This window comes from Conger conger, chromosome 7, assembly GCF_963514075.1.
Source record: "Conger conger chromosome 7, fConCon1.1, whole genome shotgun sequence".
NCBI lineage: Eukaryota > Metazoa > Chordata > Actinopteri > Anguilliformes > Congridae > Conger > Conger conger.
Window position 1 is genome coordinate 46,436,043 of NC_083766.1, and position 19,994 is coordinate 46,456,036.

At 40.5% G+C, this 19,994-nt stretch overlaps 2 protein-coding genes across 6 annotated transcripts in view; both read right to left on the reverse strand.

Moving 5' to 3' along the window:
* Nucleotides 1-5,503, reverse strand: part of clip2 (CAP-GLY domain containing linker protein 2) — a 35,386-nt gene extending 29,883 nt beyond the window's left edge. For all 5 annotated transcript variants that reach the window (XM_061250458.1, XM_061250456.1, XM_061250455.1 and 2 more), the window contains exons 1-2: nucleotides 4,917-5,503; nucleotides 3,398-3,609 (exon numbers count right to left, since the gene is read on the reverse strand). In XM_061250458.1, the coding sequence (XP_061106442.1) occupies nucleotides 3,398-3,512 (115 nt within the window). In that variant the 5' untranslated portion in view covers nucleotides 3,513-3,609; nucleotides 4,917-5,503. The remainder of the gene's footprint in view (nucleotides 1-3,397; nucleotides 3,610-4,916) is intronic.
* Nucleotides 5,504-11,867: 6,364 nt separating this feature from the next.
* The window catches only part of rasa4 (RAS p21 protein activator 4), a 30,141-nt gene continuing 22,014 nt past the window's right edge, over nucleotides 11,868-19,994 (reverse strand). Inside the window, exons 14-21 of the mRNA XM_061249955.1 lie at nucleotides 17,160-17,297; nucleotides 15,819-15,963; nucleotides 14,604-14,776; nucleotides 14,043-14,180; nucleotides 13,525-13,660; nucleotides 13,301-13,421; nucleotides 13,123-13,181; nucleotides 11,868-12,564 (exon numbers count right to left, since the gene is read on the reverse strand). Of these exons, the coding sequence (XP_061105939.1) occupies nucleotides 12,437-12,564; nucleotides 13,123-13,181; nucleotides 13,301-13,421; nucleotides 13,525-13,660; nucleotides 14,043-14,180; nucleotides 14,604-14,776; nucleotides 15,819-15,963; nucleotides 17,160-17,297 (1,038 nt within the window). The 3' untranslated portion in view covers nucleotides 11,868-12,436. The remainder of the gene's footprint in view (nucleotides 12,565-13,122; nucleotides 13,182-13,300; nucleotides 13,422-13,524; nucleotides 13,661-14,042; nucleotides 14,181-14,603; nucleotides 14,777-15,818; nucleotides 15,964-17,159; nucleotides 17,298-19,994) is intronic.

Sequence of the window (19,994 nt, forward strand, 5' to 3'; positions counted from 1 at the left end):
CTCTAAGTGGATAGGCTACAGCAGAAGAAGTCTAAAAAATAATTCTAATAAAGTGCTTCGTGAGTGTCTAATTAGAATGCCTATATTCTTTCATTTAAAATATGGAAAACACAAATTGAAATAACAGAGAGATGCACAAGAAAATGTATTCTTTGAACAAGAATACTCTTTGTATAATTCCACTTTCCTATCTGAAGATAATTTATCTTGAAAGTACAGTAAGTTTAAGGGAAACCCATTTTGGGATCTACGTGCATCACATTATTCAGGAGACATGTTGGTGAGGAGAGCTCTTTCCAATTATTGGCTGAATATAGCATCAAATGGACGATTTTCAGATGCTATGAATAGTGTTTTATCTTGGTATGTCCTAATTCATTTTTGAGCACTCATTCTAATGATATACAATCACTGACCACTTTATTAGGTAGACCTGTACACCGGCTTGTTAAAGCAAATATTTAATCAGCCAATCATGTGGCAGCAACTAAATGCATAAAAGCATGCAGACATGGTCAAGAGATTCAGCTGTTTTTCAGACCAAAAGTGACTTTGACCATGGAATGATTGTTGTGCCAGATAGGATGGTTTGACTATCTCAGAAACTGCTAAGCTCCTGGGATTTTCACGCACTATAGTCTCTAGAGTTTGCAGAGAAAACAAAAAACATCCAGTGAGCAGTAGTTCTGTGGGCCAAAATCAGAAGAGGTCAGAAGAGAATGGACAGACTGGTCGAAGCTGACAGGAAGGTGACAGTAATGCAAATAACCACGTGAAATGCAGAAGAGCATCTCTGAACACACAACGTATAAAACCACTAAGTGGATAGGCTCCAGCAGCAGAAGCGTAAGTCTAATAAAAACACAATAAAGTGCTCACGGAGTGTACGTACACAATGGAGAAAGTCTTCCTTAAATTCACACAATGCTTAGTTTATATGGAATCATTCAGAAATGTAAATGAAAACATCTATGATAGGTATTGGTCGCCTTTGTAGTTAATTGCAGTTGAAAATAATTTACAAGTGATCTATAGTATAGGCAAAATGTAACATTTTCTTTGTGAAAAATCCAGGCCTCAATCTAGACTTTAGATCCCTAACTCCTCTTCTCAATGGCTGCAGTGTCTGCATGTTTCTGTGCCTTTCTGTCAATCTAAGCCTTGGAAACAAGGTGAGTGAATAAAATAAAGCACTAAAAACCAGAAGGTGCTGTGGCCCTCCAAGAATTGACTTTGACATCCTTTATTTAGAGCACATGTTAGAAGCCAACCACACCTTGGGTATACTGCCACCAAATTAAAGTTGCTTTGGAATGGCTGCAGTGTAGAGTAGGGGTGATATTATGTCAGGAGCTGAGAGCGGTTGTCTGCCAGTCAGAGGATTGCCGGGTTGCTGGTGTGTCAAAGTGTCCCTGAGCAAGACATCTGACCCCCAATTGTTCCCAATGAACCGATTGGTACCTTGAGCAAGGTAAAAAAAATTACAGTAAAATTGCTTCAATAAATTCAGCTATATGAATGGATTGTGTAGCTAGAAGGTAAACTACACAGGTCATTCTGGATAAGTCTGCCAAATGCCTCAAAAACGTTTATTAAAAAATGAATACAGCAGCTGATAAGCAGTAAGCTCTGTATGAACAGCTGGTCTTCAAATAACCTGTTGATCAGGCAGTAATATTACAGTTACTTATCTGATGCTTTTATCCATGCGATTTACAGTTGATTAGACTAAGCAGGGGCTAATCCCCCTGGAGCAATGTGGGGTTAAGAGCCTTGCCCAAGGGCCCAACAGGTGCACTGATCTTCTTGTGGCTACTCTGAGGTTTGAATCACAAACCTTCCAGGTCCCAGTCAAACAACTTAGCCACTAGGTTAAATGCTGCCCCATATTGATAATTGATTTGATATTGATAAGATTTTGACTATTATGTACATCAGAATCTAACATCTGCTGTTTTTAGTGTCTCAGCTCAACTGATTAATCCACACATCATATTCCTTAAGTCTTAACTGATTTAACTGACTGCTCATTGAAAGGAATCCACAAATATCTGCAGAGATTTCAGGCCCCCAGGACTTTAGTTTGACACCCCTGGTGTACCCGGAATAAATTGCAAATTGACAGAAGTTCATCATGTCTGGGTTAGCAAAATGAGTGATGTTCTGGTCAGCTCAATTTTCTTAAAGACACACCTTGCGTATACTCGGTGTGTGGTGCAGAGGGAAACATGATTGCCCTGGTGTGAACACCGTGGGTTAATCTCACAGTGCAAAATAGAGTTTTGTGTGAGACCTGGGTCAAGTACGTAATTGTTTTGGATTAAAATACTTTAATTCGCTTTACTGAGCATGTGCAAAACCCTGCCTTCAAGTCCTATTGGTTGGCTCAATTGCACCAGGCAAGATCGATCACGCCTAAAAAAATATTTGAATCCAAAACAATTACGTATTTGACCCAGGTCTGCTTTGAGTACATGGAAGAGGAGCAACAGTGAATGCAAGCCGGCAAAATACCATTTAGTCCATACAATATGAATACAGCTTGCTGATTATGAACAAATGCAGTCCCCAGTCCTATGCAGTCCCTTCCATTGATATGACCTTTTTATACTAACAAAATTTGCACTGTCATGCCTTGCAAATGAAAAGAAAAGCATGACAAGTATCTCAATGTGTCTTTTGCCCTTTGTTTGTTCTCATTAGCTTTGCTCTGTTGTGGACATCGTGTAGTTGTTTAGTAGTAAACACACCCCCTCATCAACTGCTTTTTGGTTGACAGATGTAATGTGGCGCTAAACAGAGCAAGGTGGTGACCTCATCACCAACAATCAATGCTCCCTTCACTTCAGCCATTCTCAACATCTCCAGGTCCCCCCTACCCACCCCCGACAATGGGAGATCCAGCTGGCCTCTGGAACTCCCTCCCTCACCAACTTAGAACTGTCCCCTATATTGATGCTTTCAAAATGCTTAAAACCCTGTTCTACCAGCAGCTTTAAAATTTGCCTTTAAAATGTTTTTTTTTTGCTTGGTCACTTTTTCTTTGCTTCACTGCAAAGTGTGTAGAGATCTGCCCCCACAAATGAAAAGCACTATATAGTGTAAACTGAATTCATTACTATTATTATTAAATCTGCTGCTTAGAAATAAGCAAGAATAAAACCATATTTGATCAGATATGTGTTAGTTATTACAAGCACAAAGCTACAGTACATTTAATTGTGAAAGCTGCAGCTCAGCTGGTCCTTCCAGGTGTTTCCACAACCAACCACTGATGATAGCTACCAGTGATAAAGGAGCCACTGTTATAACTGAAGTTTAATCGAATAATGAATGTGACCAGGAAGTGGACATCCAGCCTCCAAGAAAATATAGATGGGAACTAAAGTTGTCTTACTGTCTTTCTGCGCTGTTGTGCCAGAAGATGACCCAGCAGAAGATCGTCCCACAGGACTGGAGTGCTTTGGGCCTCTTCCAGGAATCTTTAGTCCACTCGGCTTCAGCATATTCATAGCTTTCTGTGGACACGTATACTGAAGTTCCCTGGCTTTCGGGGGCTCTGATGTAAGTGTTAGGCGTTAGAATGCTGAACTTCCCCTCCCATTTCACCTGTGGGCCAAAGCAAAACATACCCAAACATGTTAATATTTCACTGTTATGTATTACTCTCATTTGGGGTCTCACTCGCAGGGCAAGCACTCTTCCAAATCCAAATCAAACATTAGCCACCACACACAACATGACATTCTAAGCTATTCCAAACACCTAACCCCAGAGAGGAACCCACCATCTTCTGTACACTCATATCAAGTGAGCCCTGGTTTACTTCCAGGGAAGCATGCCAAGTATGGCATGTCCATCCAGTACATCCATTGATGAAAAAATACACAGTTTATGAAAGAGGTAATATATTTTTTTTTTAGAACATCCTGTTTGGATGAACCCAGTTAGAACTGCTGCTGCTCAATTCCCCAACTAACCTTCCTTGGAAACTAGCCAGCACATTGAAAAGGGAATGCTATACCGCAAGCCTGATATACAAGTTGTCAGTTTATTTCAAACAGTAAAATAAATATCTCTGAATAAGATATCATACGAATACTACTATGTAGCTACGTTTAATAGATAACATGAAAGGGTCTTGCATTGTCTCGTAGCTGCTGCCATGTTTTGTCCATTCAAGTTTAACTCGAGTAAATGAGCCAGTTATACTAATTAAAACATCTAAACGAACCTTAAGATGATTTGAACACGGTAGAGTTATGGCTGGAATAATAAATTATTTTAGAGCATTACATCTTGCCATTCACGAGAACTGTACGCCACCTGATATCGCTGCAGTGTTCGAGCACATGTCGCAATCACGCCGACTACCCTTTCATTCTAGACTGGACAGCGAAATGATAGCCTATGTGCTTATGCACATTTTCTTTTCATGTTCGTAGAAATGCACAAGGTTATTTTCGCATTATCATAAGCACTCCATCGATACGTTTGCGATCAAACAAAGCATGGTTTAGACGAAACAGAACGAGGCGGGTAACTAGTTTATGCATATTATTTATATTTATGAATAGAACATTTCTGCGATTATTTCGATTCTGTAACCTGTCATTTTTATGTATAGTGTTGTATGAGGCCATACCTGCACACGCTGTCAAGCGCTCGCTAAGGGACACCAGACGTCAGACAATGCCATATTCAAATTCGCGAATTTGAGACTAATTGATACAATGGGGCAAGTAAATTAACTGAACCCATTCGGCGTATAGATAAATAACAAAAATATGCCTATGTAGGAACATTTCTCCCATTTTATTTTGTTCTATTGTTTGATCACTGCAGCGTGGCCCGTATTGGTTTTCAATTCACTAGCTGTACAAATACAGATTAAAGTGTTAGAACGAAACCCTTACCTTTAATATCCAAGTTTACCAAATATATCCTGTGGTCGTGGAAAAACTCTGACGTTTCCTGGGAGACACAGCAAAAACGCTCGCGATTTATCAGTAGCCTGCCACTCCCTACAGCCACACACGGAGATGCGAAAAATATGGATGCTGAGCTAGAAGTGAGAGGAAGCGTGCGGCAGGATGCAAGCCGCAGTACCCAGACAATTGAAATGCCGGGTCATCTTACAAATGCGGGTTTCAGGCAGTCGAATAGTAATTTCTGTCTGTTCTTTATCCTATAGGCCACCTACGCGAGACCGCGTGCTTTGTATGTTTTCTAGGAGGTTTTCAGTAGCGCAGCATCAGTAGCGCAAATCCTGCTAAGGAGACGGAGCAATGAATTGGGCTGTTCAGAGGGGGAACAGAGGGGGAGGTGGCTCCTCTATTTTTTCGCTTTCGGCTGTGTTCCTAGTCAAGCTCGGTCGTCGGCCTCGTTTCGTTTTTTCTCTGTTAACTGTCTCCCTCTGGCACTGGCTGAGCTAGACAAAAGGCGAAGGAAAAGAGCGAGTCAAGCGAGGAGAAAATTGTGACAGTGACGGGAGGTGGGCTTGTCGCCCAGTTGTTAGCAAAAGAATTGCAAAGAAGGAATATTGTGAAATTGATGGTTTCCTCGCTAAAACCGAAGAGAACGAGGTCAGGAAACGTTCGTCTTACACCTCATTAATGGTGCATTTAGAAAGATGTCCTCCAATTAGATACAAATAAGTCGTCCCTTGCTTTCTGCCCAGCTGTAAGAGTTTAGGAATGGAATTTGAGTACATCCGGTGCTGAATTACAGAATAGTGCTGTGAACGGGCATTAGGTAAACCCGTTAGAGTTTTAGTGGGCGTCACCAGGTTTAAACAGCTATAAATGTAGCCTACCGTTTTATAAAAGTTTCTTGCTTACTGTCATATACTTGAGGACAATTGAACAAATAGTTATGTTGTGTGTTTAACACTTTAACTATACATACCACAGTGTTTAATTGCAATATCCCCCGCAAATAATTTGCGTTTTAATAAGAAAAAAGGTGTGCTGCCCGTATTGATATGTTTATTAGTTATGGGTGGGTGAAATACATAGAATTGTGTTTGAAAGCGAGTCATTTTCACTTCTAAATACTCGGGGTCATACTTGAGTGGGCCAGTAGGACTCAGCCTGTTCTGTTTCAGTTAAAAACCTAGCTATTAAATTCAAGACAACGTATTGTTCGTCCATATATTTGAATTTTGCAGAATTTTATCAACATGCCACCAATCATGGTTGTAAAAGTGCTAGCTATTACATTTAGATTCTAACAGTTAAATTCGTCTGTGCACCAGTCAGCAGCGCTTGCCAGTTAATTAAACTTTACTATCTGATGGGGGTGGGCACAATTTGATTGGTTGTGTGCAGTACTATAAGCATAAGTGAGAAGGCTCCTTTGTGCGTTGAGGTTCAGAATAGAGAGAAAGACCAGACCAGGTCGGGAGCAAGGGAGTCGGAAAGGTCTCTGGAGGGGAGAGAAGTAAAAACAGGAAATGAATTCATTCTTCGGGCTACAAGCATGTGGGCGGGATCGTGTTAGCAGATGTGTTTAGAAGGAGTGCAGAAGGCTCTGTGCCCTAAAAGAAAAACTTCACATGCTCCAACCATGACTGTCCATACGTAAAGAGTTGCCAGGCATATAAAATACACCACTAGTAGCGAATCATCTGTTGTTTCATATAGTAGTGGTGGTGAGATATGAAATCTTTGTTAAATTGGAATTTGAATAGAAACCAAACACTTGAGATTAAATAGAATAACTACTTAATAAATAATAAGAATAACCATAATTATGAAACTCATAATGCAATGCATTGGACTTGTGGATCAGATTTGTTGTAGTGTAAAATAATTTTATTTCTAGCTTTTTGAAAAATACAATGGGTGAAATCATTACTTCGATTTGGAATCAGAAAATGATAAAACTTGCCATTATAAATGCAATAATGTACAAGATCTACTATTTTAAACAAACAAGAAAATAATTCCAAGATATTGTGAAGGTCCTTACTTGCTAATCTTATAACCAAACAGTAATGGCCACACTGTGGTGTTTGCAGTTCTTAATAGACCATGTCAGCACTTCTAATTGGTTCACCAGGGTTTGGCAAGGGGACTTGGCTACATTCAGCAGAGAAGAGAATCCATGTTATTGTAACAGTTCTATGAGATGTGCTGCATTCATCTGTTCAATAGCCCAGCCATCCCATGTACTCTATCAAACATAACCTTGAGCCAAACCCCATAATCCACCAGAACAGTACTGTAATTCTCAACAGGCATCGGACATTAATCTATAATGACTCATATAATGTAAAGTCACTATAACAACACAATAAACAGATAACAAGCATTCTGACTGAAAAAGTTGAACAACAGCTCTTACTTTGGATCATAGCTCACATTGTTGTAAACACAATTTATTAATTTGTATATAATAGGACACATCTTGATTATTTTTCTTCTTCTTCTTCTTCTTCTTCTTCATCATCTTCTTCTTTGTACAAATGCAGAGCAGATATTTCGAATAAGAAGCATATTCCTCTTCCATTGAGTGTTAGCATCATGTACCAAGTTAGTGCTCAACACATTTTTTACTGGTGTTATAATGCCACTCTACTCTTCTATGAGCTCTGGGAGTTCATAAGTGCTTTGGATCAACAAGCATATGTGAATCAGTCATGGTCTCCATATAGCTTTTGCTTAGGTAACATATAAATCACCATAACAAAGAATCAGGGCTACCAAAGATTATATTTTAGAGTTACTCTGAATACATAAGCATATTAATACACCTTGTCTACTATAGGCTATGCAAAACTTGTTCTGTTATCTCATTCTGACAAAGTGAACATAAGTGAAATTTGTCAGCAACACGTTCCTGGAACTTCCAGGACAACCATAATCCTCACAACGCCTGTATCTCACCCACACTTTAGCTGGATGATTTACTGTGCAAGCTGCAACTGAAATGTGAGAAGAAGAACCATCTAGTGGTATAAATCTGAAACTACAACTGTTCATTGTATTACTACGGAATTTCAGCGAGCAGGTATTCTGACAGTTTAAAAATACGTTAGATTCAGAGATCACCCCCATATAATGACAGAACTGTCACTATGTAAAATATATAATATATACATAATACAATACACAAACACACAGGTGTGTTTTCATTTAGAAGATACTCTTATCCATATTGATTTAAATATAGGAGAAACTTAAGTTAAGTGCATTCGCATGATTAATTTTAATCGAGACCAAGCCTCCTAAAACATTTCCAGACCAGCAAGTGAAGAGGCAACATCACTAAAGCATGAGTGCAAGTTAACTATTGCTAATAATGAAGAACATGTAAACCGCCTCCACCTATCATAAGCCTTAAAAGGAGGAACATAAACTATATAAATATAACTTAAAAATAGCACTTGAATTAGTACAGAAGCTCAAAGTGAAATGGTGTGGGAATGAGATGGGAAACAAAATGGCAGACCAGACTGCACCTTGGCTCAGCCCACAATTTTCTTAACATACAATTTACCCCACAGTTGTTCCAGTTCAGCCACAATATGTACTTAAAGCGTAGTTAGCCTACATCAGTCATTACAAAGCCATACAGCTACAATACTCTGACTTTTTTTTGTTGACAGTGAGAAGAGGTTTGTTTTACTGGGCTGTATAAATGTGCACTAAATGTGAAAAAAGTATAAATCCATTAGCCGGACCAGTTTCATGTCCTGACATTGTGCTGCACCAGGGAGAGTCAAATCACAGTCCTTGACTGCTGGCCCTCTACCCTCCCTTTACCTGGGAGTCAGGTGGGAATACCTTCTGGTCAACCAGTTGCGATTCAATGAATTCCCCATGAGAAAAGAAAACCAAGGCAGGACTTGTATTTGATGATCCCTAGTGGCTTTCACCATAACTACATACATTTGGTATAGGGGAGAGCAGGCCATAAATTGCCAGGTCTTGGGTACAATCATCAATTTGATGGTCAGACTCAGCTAAAAGCCTGTCATCTAGTGTGCTCCAGGGATATACCTACTGCTCTAAACTATATGTAGATATAAGAATCTTTACAATAATATTAGTGCTATTACAAGAAACCTAGCTGCTGATTACACAATATTAAATTGATTTTTGAGCAAGTCCATCCATCCATACATTATCTTTTTTTTTTTAAAGATATTTTTTCGGCCTTTTTCAGCTTTATCGGACAGTATAGTATAGAGAGACAGGAAGAATGGGAGCGAGAGAGGGAAAGACATGCGACAAATGTCAGACGGTCGGATTCGTCGCGGCTCGCAATGAGCATGCGGTGCTCTACAGGCTGCGCCACCGAGACACCCCAATCCATACATTATCTTGACCCGCTTATCCTGAACAGGGTCGTAGGGGGGCTGCTATCCCAGCATACATTGGGCAAAAGGCAGGAATACACCCTGGACAGGTCGCCAGTCCATCGAAGGGCACACACACCATTCACTCACACACTCATACCTATGGGCAATTTAGACTCTCCAGTCAGCCTAACCTGCATGTCTTTGGACTGTGGGAGGAAACTGAAGTACCTGGAGGAAACCCACGCCAACACGAGGAAAACATGCAAACATGCAAACCCAGGACCTCCTTGCTCTGAGGCGGCAGTGCTACCCAGTGCACCATCCAATGCTGCCCTGGGGAGAACGTGCAAACTCCACACAGAGAGGTCCCGGCCAACCAGGATTCAAACCCAGGACCTCCTTGCTGTGAGGCAGCAGTGCTACCCACTTGCCCCCACTTTGAACATTCATACTTTTTATTACACATATGAACTGGTTTTTATTTTTACTTTTGAAGGTGAAAATAGGAAAACTGTCCTCACCTCAAATTACTTTGACCACCTGCAAACAGTTGACCTTCAAGCATGAAGTGTGTTTGAGTTAGGCAGGTGCCTCTTGTTTTGGAGAAATTACCCACTTATCTGGCTCTCCAATATCCCTTGTGGGAAAATGTGTAGTTTATTTAGTCCATATGTGTCATTCATAAATGTAATTTCACTTCTTCTCTGAGACCAAACCACCACACTCCACAGCAGGAAAAGTAAAAAAAAACAATAAAGAAAATAAGAAACTATGATGATCATTCATAAACAATGTGGATCGATAAAAACAGAAAATATTAGATATACAGTAAATTGATCTTCGCAGATAACCATTGTCATTCTGATTTTAATAGGTTCCTTCAATGTTTCCAATGTGTACACTCATCGGGCAACACACAGAAAAATATGACAGAACAATAGCCACATAATATAAAAAGCACAATTCTAACAAACATAAATATGCTGTAGACAGTACATACCACATAATAAGACAGACATAAACAATACATACAATTCATGACAACAGTAATAGGGAGAATTCAAGACAGTTCATTCATAAGTACCCTGTTTGGGTTTAGCAGGTTACCTTGCCCCTTTTCACACATCTATTTCAAACAGTAACTTCATGGATCATTCTCATCTGTCCGATCTGGCCGAATTTCTCCTGTTGTAAATTTACAGATCTGACATTACCACCTATAAATGCAACATTACTTTCCCAAAAGGCACCTAGGGTGAAAAATAAAGAAGATTGGAGGTGATTGGTTGGTTTTATATACTGTACTGGTTTTCCAGCCTTGGAAAACAACTGGAAAATGCGAACATTCACAAAATGCCCTGGAAATATTATTCAAGGCAAGTTAATGAACAGTACTGAACAGTATTTTTTGTTTCATGTATGTAAGTCATTTTATCTTCGCGTTTATCTTTGATTTTCCAGATTTCCATCTCCAGTTCCTGTTTGAAAAAGCCATCATTTTCACATTCACCAGTGGAGACTTGCTCTTCGAACTTGCTTGTGGGTTGAGATAACTTTGTTGACTTTGCGTTTGACCGTATTTTGTTTGACTTTCGGTTCTCATCTATCCCCTTTTGATTTGTTTGCTGATTAGATTTTGTGTTTGATCATTGCCTTGCTGTGTTCGACTGGTTCTTGCCTTTGCCCTTTGGTCTGATTTCCCCAGTGAATTTTGTGTGTGTTTGACCCTGATTCGGTCGACTTTCGTTTTGCCCCTCTACTCTGTACACCAGCGCTAATCCACAGTGTCTGCAGGCATTTGCTTCGACCATGCGCTACAACACCCTATTTCACCAATTAGCTTATCTGAACCAAGCAGGTAAAATAACTAGTGAAATCAGGTGGTGTTGCACAAGGTAGGAGCCAATACCTGCAGACACTGCAGCCCGCAGGACATGGAGTTCAGTAGTGCTGCTGTACACTATTCAGGCAAGACTTCTGAAGCAGCACAAAGGTTATAGTGCTTGTACATTATCCATCCACCCGCACCCAGTCAGCCAGCATAAGCCCCACCCACTAGTGCCCATGGGCCACTACCAGCATTGGGATACCTTTGTTTCATGTACGGAAGTGATAGAAAATGTCTTGTAAAATGATCGGGAAGCCTGATCTGACTAAAGCCTTCCCCTTGAGGCTCATTAAAAAAAAAATTATTTGTCCTTTGTCACCCCTGGTGGCCTGTACTGGTCAACCAGTTACCAGTCATTTCAAACATGTTTTTTTCAGTAGGGACAAAAATAAAACTCAGCTTCAAGCGTGAATTCAGTAGACAAGCTAAGAAGGGTAGCCTATATTTATTTCACACAGTCCTAGGTGCCATTTAAGATTTTTCCATGCTGTGTTTTTTTTTGTATTTTTTTTTTTTTACAGAAAGTGCATCTGTTTGTGCAAATGTCAGAAAGCGACGAATATCTTTGAAAAGTAAAGAATAAGTTATGACAACAAGGAACAAGTAAACTCAATGAGACTTTCTTCAGAAATCGATGGTGTAAACTTGTAAACAAAAAAACACACAAGTTGGTTACAAGTGTAAATACTGCTGTGTATGCAAAACTGACAATTTCTGTGCAGATCAAGAGGTAATTTCTCCCCCAAAAAAGCAAAAATGACATATCTCACATATATCCTTTCCAGAATACCAGAAAGATCATTGTGTAACTGGGAACTGCACAATAGAAAAATCAGTTCATGTAAACATGGTAAGAATTGATCATTTTGGTCCCACATGAATCAAAAGTTTATAAAATTACACACAATATATCATCATGGAGACATTGGGGCTGTGTTGCTATCATTAAAGGGATGCCTACGGGCAAAAACTGGACAGGAACATCTTCACCTCCCACACAGTGGTAACTGAGAATACGCACAGAGCCAAAACAGAACAGTAAAACAGAACGAATGTGGAGGCTGTAGACGCTAGCCGGCCTGCCTGGTCCCAAAGTGTCACAGCTGCAGTGAACCGTGAGTACTGAGCATCAGAAGATGGGCAGGGCTTTGTGGAGGCATTGAAGGCGTGTGTGTGAGTGTGTGCCTGTGTGATTTGGGGTCAGGCTGGCAGTAGTTTGAGAACACGTGCCCCTCAGTCTTTTACGTCTGGAGCTCCAGGAGGAAGTTTTTATTCTTTGATCGCTCTGCCACCTCCACAGCACTATGGGTGTCCTGCAGGTCCAACAGGACTTTGAAGAACCTGGCAACCCCATCTAACTTCTCCTGACCTGGAAGACACAATCCACAGGCCTGAAAATGCTGCCCACCATGAACTGCTCACCATCGCACAGCAAGAGCTACAGTGCAGAAGTAGTGTAAGTATTTGGACAGTTTTGCCTCTGTACTCCAGCACATTGGATTCAAAATACATAGTCCTTCCATTTTAGCTAACCAAAAGTAATTGGACAGTTGGCTTCTCAACTGTTTTTCATTAATCAGGTGTATTCAATGGCTTCCTTAGTGCAGGGATGAAAACTGTATATGCAATATCAATTGCATGCTGAGCGTTCATATGCAAGATATGCTTTCTTGGTTAATTAGCCTAATTAACAAGAATGCACTCTTCAAAAAATACACCACTGAAACTGTACATCTGTTGAAGCACAACAAAATCTCTCTGATAGATTACTTTTCACAGAGTATACATTTTCCATTTAGAGTTAGAGTTCATTTAACTGCGATAGAGTTTATGTAATTTTATTGTGAGGATGTATTTTGAATAATAGTTTGGCAATCGTATCTGCCATGTGATGAGGAAAGAAAAAATAAAGATTCATGGTCCTCACCTGCCACTGAAACTTTTCCATTGCCTCCATCAGCTTTGGTCATCTCTAAGTACTTGTCCCTAGAAGAAGAGGTAAAGCAAGGGAAAGCAAAAAATTAAAAAATTAAAAAAGTAAAAAACAAATGCTGCATTGATTATAGATCAAAACTATTTGTATTTGCCAACTGTGAAACCTTTACCTCATTGCTATTCTGACTCCCAAAAGATGTCGATAAATGAGTTGGGATTCCAAATCAGGGTCCAGGGGGTCATACCATTCCTGCAGGGTGACTCCGTGTCTTGTTTTATCACATCCTGTGTCTGAGTGGAGAAAAGGAGACACCAGAAAATCAGACCTGTTGGTCTCCTCCAGTATATGACATCACATCACATCAAATCATACTGTCACTGGAAACTGCAGTACCGGTTTTGTCCTTTTGGTGGCAGCAACTCCATTTGTCTCCCTTGTAAACCCCCGGGTGATAGGAGTTCATGGTTTTTGTGTTGCGACTGCAGGCTTTCCTTAATGCTGAAAGCCACTGGTTTAGCTCATTCACACTCTGGAGAAAGAGAGGCCAGGTCAGTCGCACAGACGCAGGTTTAGACAACTGAGCTAAGAGAAAGATAGTATCGCATGCTACCACATTTTTATTTCAAACATTAACAAGGCAGGGATTCTCCCTCCAGCTCAGCATCAGGTTCTGTCAGGTAATGACTTGTGTGAATGTATATTTGTATATAGTACACATATATTTGTAGTTATGAATATAGCAGTATAACTCTAATTTGTATTATAATAATATTAATATATAATATTATAATTACATTAGTAGCATAATTAATACATTCAATATAGTATACATTCAACGCTTTGGCAATATGTATTGCAAAATATTTAATGCCAATAAAGCATTTTGAAATGTGAAATTTGACAATTCTGACCTTGCAATCCAAATAGAGGGTTTCCATCTGCCCGCTGTCCTCGCTGGAGATGATCTGCATGACATTGGAGCTTCCGAAGCTCTTCTCCTCCACCTTCTCCACCGCCCGGATCTTCGGCAGCGAAATGAAGGAGCTCTTCTGCCAATTCACAACAAATGGCTGCTGAGAGCGGCTGACATACTCAAGCCAATAGCACTTGCACTTTCTAATAATAATAATCATTTTATATTTAGCTGATGCTATCCACAGTGGATTAGACTAAGCAGGGGACAATCCCCCCATGGAGCAATGTGGGGTTGAGGGCCTTGCTCAAGGGACAAACAGCTTATCGTATCTTAACATGGCTACATCGGGGCTTGAACTACCAACCTTACGGGTCCCAGTCATGTACCTTGGCCACAAGGCTACACGCAGCCTATGCTTGTCTAATTACGGGACAATCCCCCCTGGAGCAATGTGGGGTTAAGGGCCTTGCTCAAGGCTTCTGGAATGCCATTTTGAACTGGCATTCTGGATGGAATTACCCTTGTGTAAAAGGGGCCTCTAAAATGTGGTGCCCACCTTGGAGTGTTGGGTGCGAGCGTAGGACAGGGTGCCTTTGCCGAGGGTGACATAATACTTCTTAAAGGGTGAGGTCATCAGCATGCACTTGTCCTTGGTCCTGTGGAGCAAAAGGAAGCCTTCCTTCTCCATAGTGCCACACTGGAGACTCATCCGTGTCTGTAGACCCAGGTCTATGTCATGGGAAAAATCAATCCATTCTACATTACAATCCATTCTACATTACATTACATTAAAATCCATTCTACATCACAATCCAGTTTAAAAGGACCACTGTGAGGCACTCTTCATTACAAGCAGTGTAGAGAGAATTCACAATGGACAGTGCTTTCTCTGAAACAAAGCAGCAAGCTCTCCGTTGTACTCAAAATACTCTCATTTTACTTCAAATCTACATACTTCAAACCTGGGTCAAATATGTAATTGTTGTAGATTCAAATACTTTGCTACACTTTACTGAGCTTGTCTGGTGTATTAGGACCAATTAAATACTTTCAAAAACGGCAAACCCTTTTTTTTTTCTTCCTCTTGGTCGGGTCAATTGCGCCAGGCAAGATCAATTGAGCACAGAAAAGTATTTGAATCCAATACAATTCCGTATTTTGACCCAGGTATGATATCCTTATCACATTCTGCACTGATCCCACTGAATCAGCTCTTAAGCAAAATAACCTTATGTAACTGCTCATGAACAAACACACATGTGATTACTTAAAAATGATCCCTTCAGCATACACAGTCTTCCACATGTGAAACACAGTGCATGAGCAATGAGTCACTATAAAACGCTCCGGTAAAGTGTGTGATATGTCACTAAGCAAAATGCGGCTTTGGGCCTTTGTTTTGTTACTTGTAATCTTCCTATAGAAAATTTACAGTTCAGATGAAGATTAGTGAAAATGTTTAGGTTAAGTACAGAACTGCATATGTGATAGGTGGGTCTTTGTTGCTACTGGTAATTGTTGCTACAGGTCAATTTAGGAAAAAATATTTAAAAATATTAAAAATTGTATCAATGATCATTAGTTCAACACATATTTATTATTTCAATGTCACAGCATACAGAGCAGTATTCTGAGAGGTCAGTGTTAGGGCAATGGCTTCCCAGTGGAAATCAAGACCAGAAAACCCAGAGAGAGTTTGGGGGCTTCCTTAAAATTATACTGCAAGCCAAAGAACAGGCCTGGCACAAAAACCCCTCACCCATTCACTCACCTCCCTCATCCTCATAACTGACCAGCCGGGTGATGAAGTCCTTCAGATGGGTGATGCCCTGCAGGATAACAGGCTGCAGAGGCACCATCCAAGGCTCCTTGGAGCAGCAGGCCAGGGTGTCCAGATTGCCGATGGTTTGGATGGCCTGGGAGAATACGGTCAGAGCCAGGCAGAATGCTTTATATTAAATACTTTAATCACTGTGATCGTATGTTTTTGTAAGCAACATGCTTTCAAATGTCACAATTCACATATCCAGAGTGAAATACATAATACAGTGGGCTCCAGAATTATTGACATCATTGATAAATATGCACAAAAAACACTGAAAACTACATAACTGATATCAGCTTTATTTTCCAACATGTGTAAAGCAGTGTGCTTTATTAATGATGCAATGCAATCACATACTTGCATTTTTCAAATAAAAAGAACATTTCCCCAAAAACGGGTTCCACAATTATTGGCACCTCGGTTTAATACTTTATAAAATCATTTAAAGACTTTCCCTATAATTTTTGATAAGGTTAGGGAACATATTTAGAGGGATTTTTGACCATTCCTCAGAACTTTTCAGAATCATTGATATCCTTGTGATACCCCCCTCTTCGGTTTAGAGTCGGGAGATTTAAGTCGGGGGACTGAGATGGCTGTTGCAGATCATGGTTGTTGAATTTGAATATAAATGTGCAGGAATTACATCCTTTTTCTATACATAGCCCCCCATTTTATGGGACCAAAAGTAATTGGACTGTTGGCTCAGCTGTTTCTGATTAGTCAGGTTTATTCAATCACTTCCTTAGTGCAGGTATAAGAGAGCTTTCAGTATATAGTCTTGATTCTAGGCTTTTGATTTCCTTTGGATTATCGGTGTTTGCCAACATGAGGACCAGAGTTCAATGAAAGTCAAGGAGCTATTATGGCTGAGAAATAAGAAAAACAGACATAGGCTAAACAATCGGCCTACCAAAATGAAGTGTTTGGTTGTTAATTAAATTAATTATTTCATTTCAAATCCAATGTGCTGGAGTACAGAGCGAAAACAATAGAAATTGTGTCGGTGTCCAAATACTTATGGACTGCACTGTTACAAAACCATTGTATATCATTGAAAAAGGCTTCCTGACATGTTGACATGTTGCCTGTGTTTATAAATTAAAACAGTTGACGGACAGACACTCTGAACCAAAACATTGTATAGCTGTACAATAATTCCAGCGCATTGGCTGAAAATTGGTGCCACAGCCAATGGCATGGGGGCATTCAACGTCACCACGTTTACAAAGAAGGGGTGGGATAAACAGTGGTTTGAGCTCAGCGTGAGCACTACGGCACAGGTACCTTAGCCAGCAGAAGGAGGGTACGGCTGGTGCGGGCATCAGCATGCTTTTCTCTCAGGTGGAACAGCTTGGGAGACATGATGGCCGGAGAGATGAACCGTAGACACAGGAAGCTGGTTACAGCAATGAACTTCACCTTCTGTAGATAAGAAAGAGGAATAGTCTGCTCTTGTCGTTTTTCTTTGACCACTTCATTTTTTCACTGAGGTGGGAACAAGACAATGGAGCACACATATGAATCATAACAACTGAAAAAAATAACATAAATATAAATAATTTGTGACAAAATATTGACTGAATTGCTTAACACTGAACCTATGTGGACAGAATATATTGCTTAGGTAATATATCATTTTACATCAGTGAAACATTTTCATTATTAGTATTTATATACCTGTACACCAATGAGCCAAAACATTATGACCATTATGATTATGATCACAGATGACGCGAATAATGTTGATCTTGTAACAATATGATATATTGGACAGTAATTGAATAGTTGGTTCTTGTAGTAGTGTAGACGTGGGAGAAATGGGCAGACGTGAAGACCTGAGCAACTTTCTGGGGCCAATTCGTTATAGCCAGATGATTGGGTCAGAGCTTCTCCGAAACGGCAAGGCTTGTGGGGTGCTCCCGGTCAGCAGTAGTAAGGGACAAACCACAAACCGGCAACAGGGTGTTGGACACCGAAGGCTCATTGATCCGCGAAGGCAATGAATGCTATCCCATCTGGTCCGCACCGACAGAGGGGCTATTGTGGCAAAATTTTATTATGTTACTGGTTACTGGAGGAATGTAACTCCTGTCCACTGTTGAAAGTGCCCACAATGGGCATGCAAGTCGGAACTGGGCCTTGGAGCAATGGAAGAAGGTTGCATTACATTACATTACATTAATGACATTTGGCAGACGCTCTTATCCAGAGCGACGTACAACAAAGTGCATACCCATAACCAGGGATAAGTGCGCTGAAAGACCCTAGAGGGAAGCCTGGTCCGATGAGTCTCATTTTATCTTACATTATGTGGATGGCCGGGTACACCGTCTACCTGGGGAAGAGATGGCACCAGGATGCACTGTGGGAAGAAGACAAGCCGGTGGAGCGAGTGTGACGCTCTGGGCTGGGAAACACTGGGTGCGGGTATTCAGATGGATGTCAATTTGACACGTGCCACCTATCTACATATCGTTGCGGTCCAGGTACATCCTTCATGGCAACGGTATTCCCTGATGACAGTGGCCTCTTTCAGCAGGATAATGTGCCCTGCCACATGGCACAAATTGTTTGCAAATGGTTTGAGGAACATGACGATGAGTTCTGGCCTCCAAATTCCCCAGATCTAGCATCTGTGGGATGTACTGGAACAACAAGTCCAATCCAAGGGGCTCCACCACGCAACTTACAGGACTTAAAGGATCTGCTGCTAAAGTCTTGGTGCCAGATACAACAGAGCACCTTCAGAAGTCTTGTAGAGTCCATGCCTCAGCGGGTCAAAGCTGTTTTGGTGGCACATGGCGGACCAGCAGCATATTAGGCAGGTGGTCATAAAGTTTTGGCTTATTGGTGTATAGCCAAGTAGTTATGGAAGGAAATCAGATGAAGAATGTTGTTTAAAAATACAACAGCAATTTTCCTCCCATGTGATATGACTCAGCAACAAAGTAGCCAGCAATAAGCAAGGACAGACACAGTTCAGGGGCTGTCTACTGGCAGAAATGCACATAACGATGATTCGTCTGTATCTATAGTTTACATTACATTACGTGGCATTTAGCAGACGTAGTTTAAGGATCAAACTGGTCAACATTATAAAATATTCCAGAGATTAGTTGGCAGAAATAGCTCTTTTCAAATGTCTCACTACGTTGCACGACGTACAGCATTCTTTTTTACAACTTTCTTTTTTGAAATAGGGCTCAATTCTACAAAATTCAGCTTTAAAAGACGCTAATGTTTAGCATGCATCTTTTTGGCAGCTAATCCGCTGCTGCGTCCTCCCGAGACAAAAGCAGGTGTTCCTGAGCCTGTCTCATGTGTACACAGAGCTGTTCAATAAGGTAGTCAGCCTTTTTATGGAATCTCAACTTCCAAATGTATACTTTATCCCTTTTAAGCACTGTTCCCTCACGACACCTTAAAAGTAAACTGAGTGCAGCACAATAGATAAGAAACATGTCATTAGTTTGGACAAACAGTAAACAATTTTGCAATATTACGAAGCTAGCAAGAAACTAAGAAAACATGAAAGTTGAAAAAAAAAATGCTATGCTACTTGTGATTATTATTGATTTCATTGATTCCATACTGGAATTCTAATTCATCTTAGCAAGGTATGCCTGGAGACATGTAATGTCATTTGTATTCTATCAGAGAAACCATAATACCTTTGTTATACTGAAATATATATTAAGATGCCCATAGATCAAGGGTTTTACATCCTCATTTGTTTGCAGAATCAATAATTCACTGACCATTTCCCATCAGCTTGAGTACAGAGTATACACTGTGCGTGGCCACAGCTAAACAGCAGCGAGTGTGTCCAGCCCAGTAATTTATCTGCTAGCCAGGCAGCACCCCCGAGGCACAGACTATTCAATCAGTGCGCCCAAAGAATGCAGTGATTCAGGAGCTCTTTCCATTCCTGAAGCAGACATAGCCCTGACGAAATAGACACAGCAACCAACCAACAATTTCACTCCATTATACACCCTCAGAAAAAAAGGTAGAGGAACCCTTTTTACTTCTTTATGGAACCCTCTATCATAGTGTGTGTGACGCGTGAAAGCTCCCAGACAAAGAACCATTTTGCCCAAATAAGAACCCATACCTCGA